Source organism: Giardia intestinalis, chromosome 5 (assembly GCF_000002435.2).
Source record: "Giardia intestinalis strain WB C6 chromosome 5, whole genome shotgun sequence".
In the NCBI taxonomy this organism is placed as follows: Eukaryota; Fornicata; order Diplomonadida; family Hexamitidae; genus Giardia; species Giardia duodenalis.
The window spans coordinates 1,970,500-1,987,680 of record NC_051860.1 but is presented as its reverse complement, the minus strand read 5'-3'; the positions used below and the strand labels follow the sequence as shown (position 1 = coordinate 1,987,680).

Sequence of the window (17,181 nt, the reverse complement as noted above, 5' to 3'; positions counted from 1 at the left end):
TCTGCCCCCAAAATCAATAACTAGGCATCACCGGAATCTACCGATGATGCGTTTACTACCAAGACACCAGCCCCCGCAGAGGGAGCCAACGAATACTCCACAGCAATGTACAGGAGTGCACCCCGACCAATCATTCCACAAGAGAGGTGCGATCTGAGTCTGGTCCTCACTGGTTCTGTTCCTACTGAAGCCAGGGAGAACTGCGCTATCAGTTGGCCTCCGATGGATGTGCTCCTATCTTGTCCTTCTCCAGTCCAACCGATCAAGAGAGCAAGAGCGGCTGTCTCTCACTGCTCGCGGCAACACACCGGCCTGACGGAAGGGCAGTGGCATATGAATCCGGCTAATGTTGGTAGGATTTCTCCTAGTTTGTGCGGTAACACAGGCAAGCTGTGCGGCGGGCTGCCAGACCTGCAACCCTGCCGACCAGACCTGCACGGCATGCACCGACAGTTCTCACAACATACAGGTCGACGGGAAGAGCTGTGCCGCAGATTGCCCGCCGAACTCTGCCCCCAACCAGAAGGTGTGCGAGTGCGAGGGAGGATACGGCCCGGTCGCCGGACAGAACAGGTGCGAACAGAATCCTAGCGCAGGCTGTGCGGCGGGCTGCCAGACCTGCAACCCTGCCGACCAGACCTGCACGGCATGCACCGACAGTTCTCACAACATACAGGTCGACGGGAAGAGCTGTGCCGCAGATTGCCCGCCGAACTCTGCCCCCAACCAGAAGGTGTGCGAGTGCGAGGGAGGATACGGCCCGGTCGCCGGACAGAACAGGTGCGAACAGAATCCTAGCGCAGGCTGTGCGGCGGGCTGCCAGACCTGCAACCCTGCCGACCAGACCTGCACGGCATGCACCGACAGTTCTCACAACATACAGGTCGACGGGAAGAGCTGTGCCGCAGATTGCCCGCCGAACTCTGCCCCCAACCAGAAGGTGTGCGAGTGCGAGGGAGGATACGGCCCGGTCGCCGGACAGAACAGGTGCGAACAGAATCCTAGCGCAGGCTGTGCGGCGGGCTGCCAGACCTGCAACCCTGCCGACCAGACCTGCACGGCATGCACCGACAGTTCTCACAACATACAGGTCGACGGGAAGAGCTGTGCCGCAGATTGCCCGCCGAACTCTGCCCCCAACCAGAAGGTGTGCGAGTGCGAGGGAGGATACGGCCCGGTCGCCGGACAGAACAGGTGCGAACAGAATCCTAGCGCAGGCTGTGCGGCGGGCTGCCAGACCTGCAACCCTGCCGACCAGACCTGCACGGCATGCACCGACAGTTCTCACAACATACAGGTCGACGGGAAGAGCTGTGCCGCAGATTGCCCGCCGAACTCTGCCCCCAACCAGAAGGTGTGCGAGTGCGAGGGAGGATACGGCCCGGTCGCCGGACAGAACAGGTGCGAACAGAATCCTAGCGCAGGCTGTGCGGCGGGCTGCCAGACCTGCAACCCTGCCGACCAGACCTGCACGGCATGCACCGACAGTTCTCACAACATACAGGTCGACGGGAAGAGCTGTGCCGCAGATTGCCCGCCGAACTCTGCCCCCAACCAGAAGGTGTGCGAGTGCGAGGGAGGATACGGCCCGGTCGCCGGACAGAACAGGTGCGAACAGAATCCTAGCGCAGGCTGTGCGGCGGGCTGCCAGACCTGCAACCCTGCCGACCAGACCTGCACGGCATGCACCGACAGTTCTCACAACATACAGGTCGACGGGAAGAGCTGTGCCGCAGATTGCCCGCCGAACTCTGCCCCCAACCAGAAGGTGTGCGAGTGCGAGGGAGGATACGGCCCGGTCGCCGGACAGAACAGGTGCGAACAGAATCCTAGCGCAGGCTGTGCGGCGGGCTGCCAGACCTGCAACCCTGCCGACCAGACCTGCACGGCATGCACCGACAGTTCTCACAACATACAGGTCGACGGGAAGAGCTGTGCCGCAGATTGCCCGCCGAACTCTGCCCCCAACCAGAAGGTGTGCGAGTGCGAGGGAGGATACGGCCCGGTCGCCGGACAGAACAGGTGCGAACAGAATCCTAGCGCAGGCTGTGCGGCGGGCTGCCAGACCTGCAACCCTGCCGACCAGACCTGCACGGCATGCACCGACAGTTCTCACAACATACAGGTCGACGGGAAGAGCTGTGCCGCAGATTGCCCGCCGAACTCTGCCCCCAACCAGAAGGTGTGCGAGTGCGAGGGAGGATACGGCCCGGTCGCCGGACAGAACAGGTGCGAACAGAATCCTAGCGCAGGCTGTGCGGCGGGCTGCCAGACCTGCAACCCTGCCGACCAGACCTGCACGGCATGCACCGACAGTTCTCACAACATACAGGTCGACGGGAAGAGCTGTGCCGCAGATTGCCCGCCGAACTCTGCCCCCAACCAGAAGGTGTGCGAGTGCGAGGGAGGATACGGCCCGGTCGCCGGACAGAACAGGTGCGAACAGAATCCTAGCGCAGGCTGTGCGGCGGGCTGCCAGACCTGCAACCCTGCCGACCAGACCTGCACGGCATGCACCGACAGTTCTCACAACATACAGGTCGACGGGAAGAGCTGTGCCGCAGATTGCCCGCCGAACTCTGCCCCCAACCAGAAGGTGTGCGAGTGCGAGGGAGGATACGGCCCGGTCGCCGGACAGAACAGGTGCGAACAGAATCCTAGCGCAGGCTGTGCGGCGGGCTGCCAGACCTGCAACCCTGCCGACCAGACCTGCACGGCATGCACCGACAGTTCTCACAACATACAGGTCGACGGGAAGAGCTGTGCCGCAGATTGCCCGCCGAACTCTGCCCCCAACCAGAAGGTGTGCGAGTGCGAGGGAGGATACGGCCCGGTCGCCGGACAGAACAGGTGCGAACAGAATCCTAGCGCAGGCTGTGCGGCGGGCTGCCAGACCTGCAACCCTGCCGACCAGACCTGCACGGCATGCACCGACAGTTCTCACAACATACAGGTCGACGGGAAGAGCTGTGCCGCAGATTGCCCGCCGAACTCTGCCCCCAACCAGAAGGTGTGCGAGTGCGAGGGAGGATACGGCCCGGTCGCCGGACAGAACAGGTGCGAACAGAATCCTAGCGCAGGCTGTGCGGCGGGCTGCCAGACCTGCAACCCTGCCGACCAGACCTGCACGGCATGCACCGACAGTTCTCACAACATACAGGTCGACGGGAAGAGCTGTGCCGCAGATTGCCCGCCGAACTCTGCCCCCAACCAGAAGGTGTGCGAGTGCGAGGGAGGATACGGCCCGGTCGCCGGACAGAACAGGTGCGAACAGAATCCTAGCGCAGGCTGTGCGGCGGGCTGCCAGACCTGCAACCCTGCCGACCAGACCTGCACGGCATGCACCGACAGTTCTCACAACATACAGGTCGACGGGAAGAGCTGTGCCGCAGATTGCCCGCCGAACTCTGCCCCCAACCAGAAGGTGTGCGAGTGCGAGGGAGGATACGGCCCGGTCGCCGGACAGAACAGGTGCGAACAGAATCCTAGCGCAGGCTGTGCGGCGGGCTGCCAGACCTGCAACCCTGCCGACCAGACCTGCACGGCATGCACCGACAGTTCTCACAACATACAGGTCGACGGGAAGAGCTGTGCCGCAGATTGCCCGCCGAACTCTGCCCCCAACCAGAAGGTGTGCGAGTGCGAGGGAGGATACGGCCCGGTCGCCGGACAGAACAGGTGCGAACAGAATCCTAGCGCAGGCTGTGCGGCGGGCTGCCAGACCTGCAACCCTGCCGACCAGACCTGCACGGCATGCACCGACAGTTCTCACAACATACAGGTCGACGGGAAGAGCTGTGCCGCAGATTGCCCGCCGAACTCTGCCCCCAACCAGAAGGTGTGCGAGTGCGAGGGAGGATACGGCCCGGTCGCCGGACAGAACAGGTGCGAACAGAATCCTAGCGCAGGCTGTGCGGCGGGCTGCCAGACCTGCAACCCTGCCGACCAGACCTGCACGGCATGCACCGACAGTTCTCACAACATACAGGTCGACGGGAAGAGCTGTGCCGCAGATTGCCCGCCGAACTCTGCCCCCAACCAGAAGGTGTGCGAGTGCGAGGGAGGATACGGCCCGGTCGCCGGACAGAACAGGTGCGAACAGAATCCTAGCGCAGGCTGTGCGGCGGGCTGCCAGACCTGCAACCCTGCCGACCAGACCTGCACGGCATGCACCGACAGTTCTCACAACATACAGGTCGACGGGAAGAGCTGTGCCGCAGATTGCCCGCCGAACTCTGCCCCCAACCAGAAGGTGTGCGAGTGCGAGGGAGGATACGGCCCGGTCGCCGGACAGAACAGGTGCGAACAGAATCCTAGCGCAGGCTGTGCGGCGGGCTGCCAGACCTGCAACCCTGCCGACCAGACCTGCACGGCATGCACCGACAGTTCTCACAACATACAGGTCGACGGGAAGAGCTGTGCCGCAGATTGCCCGCCGAACTCTGCCCCCAACCAGAAGGTGTGCGAGTGCGAGGGAGGATACGGCCCGGTCGCCGGACAGAACAGGTGCATATCTTCTAGCGTCAACAAGAGCGGCCTTTCCACGGGCGCCATAGCTGGCATCGCTGTGGCCGCTGTCATCGTCGTCGGGGGCCTCGTCGGCTTCCTCTGCTGGTGGTTCCTCTGCCGGGGCAAAGCGTAGATGTAGACTTAGGTAGTAAATGCTGTATGGACATGTGGGCGGTGCTCTAGCGTGGGTGAGCAGTGGGTGCCCGATCTCTGGGCTCTCGTGGGCCTCATTCACAGACCCGCTTGGTCTCTGCACGAGAGCATCCGTTTGTGGGACGCTGAAGAGGTGCACCTGCGTGTCTGTGTCCCTGTGTGTCTCCCATGCATGCCCTTGCAGCCGTGTGTCATCCCCGGGACCCCAGCTCGGATCCTCAGACTCCACGGCGCAGGAAGAGGTGCGGGCCCGCTCCTGCCATTGGCTCGTCTGCGCGACGGTCGTGGCTGTGCGCACCCTTGTATGCACTGGGCAGCGGAAAGACAGCCCTACGCATCGCTGACCCGTGCCTTGTGCTTCCTCTGCTTCCCCTCCTGGCCCTTCTGCGACCTCCCCCCGACCCCAGCGCGACGGCCGGAACTCACCTGCATGCTCGCCATGCAGAGGAACAGGCGCGCTCCATCCACGGCCGTGAAGACGCACCGCAAGGCCCCTTCTGTCTCGTACAGGGCGCAGAACGTGTGTGTCGAAGGGACCAACTCGCACGTGCTGACAGAGCGGGGGCCGTCTGTGCCGCTCTCCACGGGCATCCTGTGGAAGTGGAGGAGGCTTCCCTTGCAGAAGGCCAGACAGAGGGTTCCCGGGGCAGCCGAGGATGGGGACAGAGAGAAGATGCGGAACGACTCAGACTCCGGGGGTAGGTTCTGGGCCCCGAAGTCATCGAGTTCTATCGTGGAGAACGAGAGATGCGACAGCAGGCCGGAGACGACCAGGAGGACCGGCAGATCGGAGCGCTCGCCGGTCTCGGAAACGGCCGACACGGCGACGACAGCCGAGGTGCCACACATGCAGACGGCCCCGACCTGCGCCTCTGCAAGCTCAGGACCCTCTTTGCAGCGGTACGAGAGATGCTCCTCGGGGCTCGAGATAACAACCCGGGACATGTAGAACTCCGTGCCGGTCTGAGTGAACCACTCGAACCCCCGTAGCACCAGGTCCAAAGTTGCGGGCTCCTGGAAGCAGACGCAGCACAGAACGACTCCTGCATCAGTCGTGGGGGCCAGGACATAGAGGAGGGAGGAGGCCGGATCGTAGCGCAGAGAGGGGCAGGCAGTGTCAGCGACGGAGACGGGGAGGACAGTTGCCTGGGGACACCCACCACGCAGGCAGAGCAGTAGAAGGCCCGTGCTTTGCGGGTCCTGTGCTGGGAGCCCGAACGTAGCGACGAGGACAATTGCGGCTCCGCACCTCTCGGCAGAGAGGCTTCGGATGGGCCAGGGGATGTCCCGCGCGGGGTAGAGCAGAACTAGGCGATGCGTTCGATGAGAGCCTGCCACGAGCTCGTAGATGGCCGACACAGAGGCGAGGAAGACCCGCTCATCCAGGGCGCAGACCGCGGTCAGGGGCTCCCCCGGAGCGGCGCGTCCGAGGCTGCAGACACTTCTGCTGCCGCTGATGCCCTTGGAGGCGATTGCATGGACGATGGGGGCCCGGCCCCGCGTGGTTAGCGCCACGACAGCGTCCCTACCGCAGACTCGCGCAACCACCGCAGCGATGACTGGGGCGTCAAGCTCGGCCCTCCACTCGCACAGGGGGGATCCGGGGGCGTGGGCAGCGGTATCCCCAGAAGAGACATCCGCGCGCTCCAGGGCGCTCATTTTAAGACTGAGGTCCATAGCTCTGCGACGCCATCTGCACGTCAGCCCCGGGCAAACAGTCGGGCTGTTCTCTTGGCCACATGCTCGCTGCTATGGGGACCCCGAGCTGTTCTCACCTCGAGTCTTCGCAACAGCCCGGGCAGATGGGTGCAGAGGCAGTCACAGCGCGGCTAAGCCGTTGCCTGCAGGGCATTCTTCCAGCCAGGGGCAAGGTTTTGCAGCGAGACATGGCCTGCTTCAGACCATCAGGGAGTTCGCGCACGCAGACTACCGACCAGGTGGTTGCCGCCGTGCAAGGCGTGCGCTAAGATTGGAGTGGAGCGTTTACTGCCTTCCAAGCGGACGTGTTTCCTCAGCATGATGGTCCGTGTGGTGGGAACGGATGCACACCACGGCTTGTAAAGGGGGCTCTAGGCTTCAGAATCCCAATAGTCACTTTGTTGCACCTTGCTACACATAGCAGGGGCAACGGAAGGAATTCAAGGCATGCAGTCCGCTTATGATGCGCCATCTGGATGCGCTGCAAGAGGCCCAGGAATTGCAGGCGTACTGCCACACGCGTTCTATGTGACCCGGAGTAAAAATGTTGTCTATGGATGACTTAGATCAATTCCTTCAGGAGTGCGACTGCGCCTTACTCCTCATGTCTGAGAAGGACGCAAGCGAAGAGGGCGCGGGAAACCCAACTGAGTCTCCACAAACAGATGATGAAGGCAGCGTGGATGAGGACGGCGTCACCACACTTATGGAGGCGGCCAGACGAAACGACGTGGACGCGGTGAAGCGCTACATCCCTTATCAGGCAAGGATGGTGGCGAAGCTTGTCAAGACAGGGAGAGTAGACATAAGTGGGGGGACAGCCATGATGGTCGCTGCGGTGCTTGGACACACCAGAGTGGTGAAGCTGCTGATGAGGTGCGAGGGCGGTATGAGGAGCAGTAATGGATGGACAGCCCTCATGTGGGCGGCACTTGTTGGCCGCACCGAGGTCGTGAAACTACTCCTGGATGTTGAGGGAGGCATGCAAATAAACGGAGGTGTTACCGCCCTCACAGCTGCAGCAGGCTTTGGCCGTCTGGACTGTGTCAAGTTACTGCTGGAGAGAGAGAAGGACGTAGGCGGCGAGTCTGCTCTTTGTATGGCTAGTACACGAGGTCACCCCGAGGTGGCGTCTTTTCTTGAAAATAAGGGCATTAGGCTAGTGGATCCTTGCCTGTGAATACTATCCAGAAAGCCCGTGAGTGAACGCGCTTAACTGTTGATTGCATCCGACGATGGACTAGAATCTCCCTCCAGCTGTGCAGCAAACAGACACCTCAATGAAGTGGTGGCCGTCAGTGGGTCACACAGCTGCCCGTTTCCGCAGAGGTCAAGGGGAACAGGCCTTTTCACCCCCGGTCAGCACTGGAACGCCGGTGGGTGAAACGGTCGCGCAGGTGGCCTTCTCATCTCCTATGCAGAAGCCCCCACAGATACAGGGCCGCTGTAGACTTGTAGACATAAACTCCTGTGGAAAGGATCGTTTCCAAAACGGTAGATTACCAAAATAATACCAGGATGGACACTGCCTCGTCTGAGCCTGCAACAACAGCTGTCAGTGCCCCGCAGTTCACCATCAGGGACCTCCACGAGCGGCTGGATAGCGTGTTGGGCAGGGGCTTCATGAGCAAGGTCTACTCTCTCAAAGCTATCTGGAGCTCGCTGTAAAGGTCATTCAGCTTGGGGGCCTGGACAAAAACAGTGTAGATGAGATCAGACTAGAGCTGACCACCCTCCCCGACCTCTCCCACCCGGGGGTCTTCAGGTACCATCAAGTAGTCGAGGACGGGGGCTTCATCTACGTCGTCACGGACCGGCACGACAAGACCCTCGAGCGCCTCCTCACCGAGCACAAACGAAGGAAGACTCTCATCCCTATCACTATAATCCTCTCAATTGTGAGGCAGCTCGCCGCTGCCCTCGCCTACCTCCACAGCATCAATGGAGCAAATACTAGGAGGTTTGTCCACTGCGACCTCAGGCCTGCCAACGTCCTCATCAGCGAAGACGGGGAGCGCTTCGTCATCGCCGACTTCGGCCTCTGCAGGGACGCCCTGTGGAGTGGGAGCACTCTCATAGGAATAATGGCATACGTTGCCCCCGAGGTGCTCCTCCACAACGAGGCCAGCCCCGCCTCCGACGTGTGGAGCCTCGGGGTCATCATTTATGAACTAGTAACTCTGAGGAGACCGGACTTCTTGGGGGGCAAGGAGCCGGCAGAGGTCTTCATCGATGGGTGGAGGCCGGACCTGAGCGGTCTCACTGATGGCTTCATGCAGAATGTTCTGGAGAGGATATTCGTGCTGGAGCCAGAGAGGAGGCCGACGGCCAGGGAGCTGCACGAGACGCTCACTACATTCGACATTCCAGTTAGTGAGCTGGGGGCTAGTGCGTGATGCTGAGGTACAGGTGCGGCTCCTTGGAGGCTGCGCTGAATGGCGCTAACGCCAGGATCGCGTTGCTGGAAGAGGATGTTAAGACTAGATCTACTAAGATCGACGCACTTGAAGACCAAAGTAAGGAACATCTAGCTATGATTAAGGCACTGGAGAATAGGCTTGCACAGTTCAGTGACAGGATGAACACGACTGACCCTCAGTCCAGCCTCTTTTTGCTGCCCAGGCTGATGCGTGCCGCGCATACGAATAGCACGGAGACCGTCTGGATGCTGCTTGAAGAAAGACTCGGTGTTGGTCAGCGTGACGCACAGGGGATGACGGCCCTCATGCACGCGGCCCAGCAGGGGCACGCTGATCCCGTCGAGTTGCTTGTTGGGGAGGAGAGGGGCCTCCAGGACAAGAACGGCTGGACTACCTGATGATCGCCGCCTCCCTTTGATCCCGAGGAGAATCTAGTTGATAGCGAGGGCAGTACGGCCCAGCCAGTACGGACAGAGCCGTGATACTCGTACGAGCAGCACTGCACAGCCACTGAAACGTGAAAGCGACGGGCATGCTAGTCACAGCCGGGTGTCCTCATGGGTGCAGTACGCAGGAGGAGAGGGGAAACAGGCACAATAGGGCTGGTTTGAGGTAGTGTCTCCCTTTAGGAGCAGTGCACCTGGTGTCGCTGTCACACTGACTTTTGGACTGCTCTGCGGCCCATGAGTAAATCTGCCGTTTCTTTTCAAAAGGGTAGAAGATGGCCAGAGATGCTACTATAGCCGGACGAAGTGCATACAAAGGCGCCTTGTTGATGTGGCGGTGGTGCAGGACAGCCAGAGGCAAAAGAGGCGCTTATGATACACAAGGATGGCGCGTAGATAAGAACAGGGGAGCTGCTCCCATGAAGACGAAAGAGGTCAAAGCTGCCCGTGAAGGTGACGGGTTTCAGTGGGACTACTACCTTGATCCAGCTGGGCAGCACGGCCACACCAAGACAGCAGGCGGTCCGAACTGGTTTCCCGTAAGCAGCAGGGTTTTCAACCATACTCTCCATTGTGTGGCAATCCATCCTGCCGGAAGACGCACCGGGACGCCTGCTATGGTAGCACCCTCTGGTACCGCTATTCCTGCCAGGCCCGGTAGATCAAGCCCTAACACAGCAGCAGAGGCAAAGGACAAAGAACGGCGCCTCCGTCTCGATAGCGTAAAGAGCACCACCGTTGGGAGCAGTCTGCTGGTGCTGCCTTGCGGCTCCCTGAGCAGACCCCTAGTGGCGGTCTGACATCCTTGGGCAGCAGCTAGTGGCCCTGGTGCAGCCTTGGGAGCCCGCCCTATGCGGGGAGCTACAGTGCGTGGAGGTCTCACTCGCACCGTCACAGGACGCTCCTGCAGAGGCCGAGGTCAGAGACGCGACGATATTGGCAAGCCTGAGGTTACGATGAACATCCCCAGCACCTGCCCTGCTGTTGTAGAGGTAACAAGGGTGACGGCGACCTGACTCATGGCGAGACCAGGAAATCCCTTGCCAGCACGTCTCCCGTTGGCCACGTAGCTCATCAAGCATGAGCGATGGCACAGCGGGACCCAGCTGCACGATTGCTCCTGTCGGTCATGCAGCTCGCCTTCAACGGATCAATGTCAGGAAGTGACGAGGACTCCGCCTGAGCGACTGTGTGGCAGGACAGGCCTGTGCCCGTACTGGGCAGGTTATCGAGCGGGTGCCTGCCCCGGCCGGTTCGTCCGACACTCGAGATACTTGTCCGGTGCATCCCCCAGCAATGCGCGGTGACCCAGCAGGAGAACAGGCTCTACTCCCCCTGCAGGCCGCGTCAAGCAAGGAATCCATGCAGCAGCTGGCACATGGGTGGGGCCGGCGTTGGTGGAGGCACATAGTGGGACAGTGCCTCAGACAGCCAGGACCGCTACCGGCCTGTTTGGGTAGTGGATATCACCCCATTGGCATGACACGTTGTTATGCAATAAGGAGCGGCCCGTACGAGGGACACGCAGGGAAGGGCCGACTGCAGCCGCTTGTCGCCTGTGAGTGGTGGCCCCATGGTGCTCCTGCTGCTCAAGAAGATTCTCCTTCCAGACACCTTTCAGGATAGCAGCGTTGCAAGACACCGGAGAACCCGCAGAGCACAGAGGAGACAGACTGTCCGAGTCTCCGATTCCTGCAGGTGTGAAGTCTACAAGTGCCTCTGGTGGAATCTACTGACTCCATGTACAGCGGTCATCGCCGTGCGCACCATAGAGAGGTTCTAAGAACTTTCGATACCATCCCCGCACAAAGATAATAAATGCTAACATACGGGTCTAGTGTATAAGTTACAAGACTCAGATATTCAAGACAGGGATCTACTCTTCCAAGCAACTTAAGATATCAAGAAAGAAAATGAACGGGGTTTCATTTACAGTGTCAGCTTCAGATCTTTCCTCTACTCTTCTGTCGCATCAGCTTAGAACGAACTCTAAACTGGTGCTCTCTCGTGGACGACGTCACAGAACGGAGTTTTGGAAAGATGATTATCACTGTGCAAACTGGGCAGGCTGTCCTTTTAGGCTATCGATAAGGCACTATAAGAAGCGCCCAGACGTTTATGAACTCACTATTCTGCAGCCACATATTCACATAGCAACGCTTCTTCCAACGAAGAAACGCACCCTCTCTGAACTTGGGAAAATAATTACTGCATATATGGACGCTAACATCCCAGAAATCCAAGAGTGTCTTCGAAAAGAAGTCCAGAAAGCACTAGAAACGACAGATTTACTTACCACCATGATGCTGGAGAGCTTTCCCTCTACGAAAGTTGCTATAGAAGACATTGACATAGAGTCTATCCTACCCTCTAAACTTCTCATTGCTAAGAGAAAGAACTACGCACAGAACATAAATAAAGACCTTTACGAGCAATAATTTTTGCTCTACTTGTCAGTCTTACTGACCATCCATAGGATCCCTTCTTCAAGGCCTTCGCCAGTTAAAGCACTGCAGCCTTGGATATGCCAAACGCGATCTCGCAGAGCCCATAGTCCAATTTTGTCACAAAGATCGCTTGGCTTCAGGGCTGTCGCTAGGTCTTGCTTATTTGCGAAAACTAGAATGGGGACACCAGCAAGTCTGCAATCCTCCAAGGCAAGCGATACTTCAAGTGCTACTTCGTCCATTCTCTTGACGTCTGCTGCGTCTACGACCCAAATAAGACAGGTAGTGCCAGCGTAGTAGTTTTGCCAGTACGTTCGAATCGCCTTTTGCCCGCCCACATCCCAGCAGTTTAGACTAACACCCTTGGGCCCCTTGATTGTTTTTGCGTTGAATCCTTGGGTAGGCATTATGACAGACGTGTCTTCTTCACAAAGCTTACGTAAAATGGTGGTCTTGCCAGAGTTATCTAGTCCGAGAATCAGCACTCGGATCTCTTTCTTACCCTTCCGGTGTCTCCTGATGAGGTCAAATAACCCCATAGGCAATTTTTAATTGCGAAACGTCTGTGCTACAGAATTTCACTATCCTCCGGCCTTTCCAAGAAGGTATTACATGCGTGAGGAGGAACACAGACGCAAGCCTTTACTCACTACAACAGATCTCGCTTCTAAATCTGTCAGAGTCCCAATGTAGCTTGTTCATGGCTGGAGTTGCAACAATGGCTCGGATCCATCACCGGAACGTTAGGCGTATATTTGATCACATGCTTGACAAGAGGAACAAGCGACTACTGATACTTTCAGAACTGTGTGGCGCTGGGTCTTTGTGGTCTTTAAACGCTGAATTCTGTTTAACATTAGGCCGGCCGTCAACTAACTTTATAGAGGATACATTTGTGCAGCTGGTAATAGCTATCCAATACATACATAGACATCTCGACGGTCCAATGAAGCGTCGTCCCCTGATCATTGATCCAAAAAGCGTTTACTTTACCGATGGAGGGATATTAAAGATAGATCTAGTTAGAATATTGATATGTAGCCAGGAGCCTGAGGTTCGTCGGTTCCTGCTTAGGTCCTCGTATGATAGCGAGGATGCTGCTGAACGATCTTCTGATCTGACATGGTACTTAGCTCCCGAGACACGTACTTCGCGATTCTTCACAGAAAAATCCAGCATTTATTCTGCAGGGAATATTGTCCGCGAGCTTATTGTTCCATGGGGGTGGAAAAAATCAGATCCACACTTGACCGACCCATCTATTTCATCACCACTAGATACATCTAGTGGATTTTTCAGACTAAGCCTTGAGCTGCTTGAACTATTAAATTGGTCGTGCTGTAAAACTCAACGTGACAGACCAAGCTCAGAGCAGCTTCTAGACAAGATGACTAGAATGGGTTTTGTGCAGAGAGCAGAGCAGAGACAAGGGGTTGTTCGGTTAGATGATGGAAGCACATTATTGATGAAGGCAGTCAGAGAGGACGATTCTACTTCTGCACGGTTACACATAGGTCAGGCAGGTCTCTCAAACAACGACGGGCTCACCGCTCTTATGATTGCTGCTATTCTCAATCGTGCAGCTGTGGCTAAAATGCTCTTGAAACGGGAGTCATTTTTCACTGCAGAGAAATTCGTTCTGCGCGGATGGCACTTTTCAGATTGCACAGCACTTATGCTAGGAGCGGCGCACGGATCCATTGACGTGTGTCGCCTATTACGCCCCATAGAAGGCGGGATTCAGACCTCTAAGGGTTGGACTGCACTAATGTACGCTGCGGGTTGCAAGCAAATCGCAACAACTGCGATGCTTTTGCAGACGGAGGCTGGCCTTTGTACAAATCAGTTGAGCGACTTTGGACGCGGTTTCACAGCCCTCATGTCTGCTGCATATAACGATAGCCAAGACACATGTCGTTTACTAGCTAGCAAGGAGGCAAACATGTTTACCACACTGGATAACAAGAAGTACCCGGGCTGGTCTGCATTAGTCTTCGCGGCTGCAGTATGTAGTCTGAGATGTACCAGGATTCTCATAGAGTATGAGGCAGAGAAATTCGGTATTCTTGCCCTTCAGAGCGTGGGTAAACTAAACAAAAAGAAGGCATTGGAGGAACAAAAGCTTCTTGTATATCAGAAGCTACTAGATCATGTAACAAGGCAAAGAGACACCAACCTGACTGATTCTTCATCAAACTCTCTTCAACGCTTGAGTAAGTCCACTTACGTATGCGCTATAGGTGGTAGAAAGGGATCAGTAATAAAGCAGTGTACTAAATGTAGTTCACCATCCTAGTATGCAATCAAGAGCTGACAGATTCTTTTGGATACTTTTTTCCTGTACGCTTAGGAGCAAAAATGGATAGAAACTGTGTTTTTATTTTAGCATTCAGCTGTCCGGGTTCCAGCCCGCGGCCTTTAGACATTTCTGCTGATGGAGAAAGTACACTTTCCGGGGACTTGGCAATAATGGTTGAAGTTCTGGAAGATTTTTCCGATATTGTCACGGTGCTGCAAGCATTTGCAATGTAATCTAAAAATTCCGCCTGAACCTTTCTAAATTCATCGTTGGATAGAGAAAGCATTTTAACAAGACGCCCCTCCCTATCAGATAGCCTACTTATATCTATTGCCTCGTCATTCATAATGTCATAGCATTTATTTCGCAGAGACTGCAAGTGCTGTTGATTGTCCAATTGAAATGTGGATAGTAATGAGATTGCTCTATCATTGAACTCGATTAAATGTAAAAACGTACTCAGGTCCGCTATTGTTACGTTAATTTTATCTGCAACAGTCTCACTCTCGCTCTGGATCTTGAATCCACCATATCCCGGTGTTTCCTTTGCTATTGTAGTAGCCAGCGCAACGAACATCTTTTGCTTAGGAGGTCTCATGCTTTCATTTTCCTCTAGGTTATATAGACTCACAAGACTCTCATGCGTATTGCTACAACTGAGCTCGTAGTAAATTCCGGTTGTAACCGAGATTTCCTGCAGTGTCTTCAGATCCTCGCAGAAGGCTCGGAGTCCTCCAGATGCTGGGATACGGAGAGCAGTCGACTTGGAAACTGTTTGCAAAAACGAATCCACCAGTAGAACGTTGGAAATCCTAATTATCTGATTAACCAACTCTGTAGGCAGAAATCTGAGCGCTGCGATAAAGTAGTTCAAAAAGCGCTCCAGATAAAGCTTAAACGGAAGTGAGGTATCTGTTGGAACTGGGGAGTTATACTTATTTATCAGTGAAATCGAAAGGGTACCTGGGAAGATTTTTGGAGCAGCCACAGAATCACTAGTGCAGAAGTCAATTGGCTGATTAGTGGCTGCAAAGAACCGGAGAGACTTGACAATTGGATCTGGAAGCACGTAGCTCAATGAGCTGAACATGCTTGCATATAGCGGGTCGATGATATCATCAAACGGCCTGCACAGCTCCCGCGAACCAAAAAGGGCAAAAAGTACCTTTGACACCAGTCTCAATGAAATGTCGAAGCCTTTGAATAGATAAAGATTCTGCAGAATGTCCAATATATTATTCTGAGAGACGTCCGAAAGTGCCTCTATGAGCTGCGGATGTACGTTGACCAGGAGGAAGGAGAAGACCCTGTCTAGCAAAGTCGTGACACTAACCTGTTCTTGTACACATCTCAGTGCTGCAAGGGCTGAGGGAGCAGGGTCCCCACAACATACGAATGTTATAAGGGAGAGCATTTTGTCATAATTGGCTTTGTATTGCTGCAAGATCTTGCATGAAGGATAGAAGAAAAGCAGCGAACCGAAGATAAATTCAAGGATAATGATCGAAAGATCAACTGCCTTTTGTAAAGTCTCGTAATAAATGTATCGCTGCAGCTTAATTGTAGTATCATTTAGTGTCTCCTTGGTTTGGCCCTTTAGGGAGAGGAGCAATGTGTCCACAAAACCCTCTCTTAAGGTCAATATCCTTGCAGTATCTGATTTATCAGTGTTAATGTGAAGCCCCTGAATAACAGAGATGATGGATAAGCGGTGTTTAGTGGCCTGGGTTTCACAGTGTACTTTCAAACAGACGTCCATGAAGTAGGAAACAATGTCATCGGCTTTTGGAAAGTTTTCCAGGAATCGTATGCAAAGGATAATGCGATGGAACTCAAGTATAAAGGCCGCGTCAGGTGCATTGCAATACTCGTCACATAGGCGGCGCAATAGCACGGTAAATCTAGAAATAGTCAGCTCATTCATTATTTGAGAAAGAGAGGGCACTATGGAGGCGAGTAAAGCGTTGTAGAAGAAGTACCCGATGTAGGCGTAAACCCTCTCATATATCTTCTTACTATTTAAAGATTCCATGTATTGAAGGTAGTCAAAGGCTTCTACTATAGGCTCCTGCTTTTGCCTTACTGAGATAATATGGGTAATCGCTTCTTCCTTGAAACCCAAGAGTTCAGAAACTGCTAGTATTTCATTGACGTAGTCAAAATAGCACTCGCTGCGAACATTGCGCCCGAGAGCAGTGAGCTTTTCCAATAATGAGGTAGTAGCCGCTGACTGATCCTCTGACTTGACGGCTGTATCGCTGCTCACATCGTAGATGGCACCGGCATTCTTTGCAGATCCAGTGGTTCGATCAGCGTGGAACTCCTGGAGTGCCTTGCTAAAGGAGTCATTTGTGTCTATAATGGATTGATCGGCTAAGATCATCAATCGGCATCCAAGGAGAGATGAGCCTTTACGCAGCTCTGACAGCCAAGAATTGAGGGAACTTAGAAGAATTCCCTGGAAGATATCGCCCTTAAGAAACCTCACCTGGCAGTGAAAATCTTTATGAATGGAGAGACGCTTTACCGAAGGCAATACCTCTCGCTCAAACGAAAACAAATCTGCCACGATGTCCTTGACCTGCTTACAGGGAGCTACGAGCAACCTAGCATTGTATGTAAAGGCCCCGACGTCGTTTTGATTCGTTGGGTCAAGGCCGTCGACCACCAGCATAAGCTTATCAAATTCTGTGCGGAACGTCTTGCACTCATTAATGGCGTCCTTTATGCGCAAAAGCGTAGAAACACACTTGTTGACATCCAGAAGGTATGCTCTGACGGCTTGTACCCGTTCTAAGTGGGTGATGGTATTTGCCACCTCATTAGCCTGCGAAATAAAGCCCTCACCTTCCTTCTCTGCAACTTGTGATGTTGCGGAGACGTTAGTTTTAAAGTCTTGAAGCTCAGCACGAAGGTGCCTTGCAACTGATCTAATCTCAACAACGCTTGCTTGGCTGGCGGACAAGTTCTTTAGTGTTCCAGCGTGTTCCTTGACTCGGTTAGAAAGAGGCTTTACATAAAGGAACTGCTCCGAGCGAGTAACTGCCGTCTGGAAGCCAGAAAGAAACTGCCCATCCTCCAAGTATGTTAGGCTATGCGGATTAATGGAGAACTCGGACATAAGAAAATGCTTAAACCCTTTTTTAGAAAGTAAGCAACACTTATTCTCCACAGAGAGGCAGGGTTTACTGATAGCTTATCCGCTGGAT

At 55.2% G+C, this 17,181-nt stretch overlaps 7 protein-coding genes and 1 pseudogene across 7 annotated transcripts; 5 read left to right on the top strand and 3 right to left on the bottom strand.

Annotated features, from left to right (window-relative positions):
• Positions 1-346: 346 nt before the first annotated feature.
• Positions 347-4,642, top strand: GL50803_00112693 (VSP; the record flags this gene model as incomplete). Its single annotated transcript, XM_001707994.2, has 1 exon — positions 347-4,642. One exon carries the CDS (start codon positions 347-349, stop codon positions 4,640-4,642), a length of 4,296 nt encoding a protein of 1,431 aa, XP_001708046.2.
• Positions 4,643-4,992: 350 nt separating this feature from the next.
• Positions 4,993-6,321, bottom strand: GL50803_00112695 (uncharacterized protein; the record flags this gene model as incomplete). The annotated part of the gene is made up of 1 exon (XM_001707996.2): positions 4,993-6,321. The coding sequence occupies one exon, from the start codon at positions 6,319-6,321 to the stop codon at positions 4,993-4,995; it is 1,329 nt and encodes a 442-aa protein (XP_001708048.2).
• A 583-nt stretch (positions 6,322-6,904) lies between these two features.
• Positions 6,905-9,178, top strand: GL50803_00112696 (Ankyrin repeat protein 1; annotated as a pseudogene).
• A 323-nt stretch (positions 9,179-9,501) lies between these two features.
• GL50803_0060275 (uncharacterized protein) lies at positions 9,502-10,026 on the top strand (the record flags this gene model as incomplete). Its single annotated transcript, XM_038046207.1, has 1 exon — positions 9,502-10,026. The coding sequence occupies one exon, from the start codon at positions 9,502-9,504 to the stop codon at positions 10,024-10,026; it is 525 nt and encodes a 174-aa protein (XP_037902240.1).
• Positions 10,027-11,139: 1,113 nt separating this feature from the next.
• GL50803_003883 (Hypothetical protein with antisense transcription) lies at positions 11,140-11,664 on the top strand (the record flags this gene model as incomplete). Its single annotated transcript, XM_001708001.1, has 1 exon — positions 11,140-11,664. One exon carries the CDS (start codon positions 11,140-11,142, stop codon positions 11,662-11,664), a length of 525 nt encoding a protein of 174 aa, XP_001708053.1.
• Positions 11,665-11,672: 8 nt separating this feature from the next.
• GL50803_0013478 (ADP-ribosylation factor like protein 2a) lies at positions 11,673-12,212 on the bottom strand (the record flags this gene model as incomplete). The annotated part of the gene is made up of 1 exon (XM_001708002.1): positions 11,673-12,212. One exon carries the CDS (start codon positions 12,210-12,212, stop codon positions 11,673-11,675), a length of 540 nt encoding a protein of 179 aa, XP_001708054.1.
• Positions 12,213-12,373: 161 nt separating this feature from the next.
• Positions 12,374-13,969, top strand: GL50803_0013479 (Kinase, NEK; the record flags this gene model as incomplete). The annotated part of the gene is made up of 1 exon (XM_001708003.1): positions 12,374-13,969. The coding sequence occupies one exon, from the start codon at positions 12,374-12,376 to the stop codon at positions 13,967-13,969; it is 1,596 nt and encodes a 531-aa protein (XP_001708055.1).
• Positions 13,970-13,976: 7 nt separating this feature from the next.
• On the bottom strand, positions 13,977-17,093 carry GL50803_0033663 (uncharacterized protein; the record flags this gene model as incomplete). Its single annotated transcript, XM_038046064.1, has 1 exon — positions 13,977-17,093. One exon carries the CDS (start codon positions 17,091-17,093, stop codon positions 13,977-13,979), a length of 3,117 nt encoding a protein of 1,038 aa, XP_037902239.1.
• Positions 17,094-17,181: the final 88 nt, after the last annotated feature.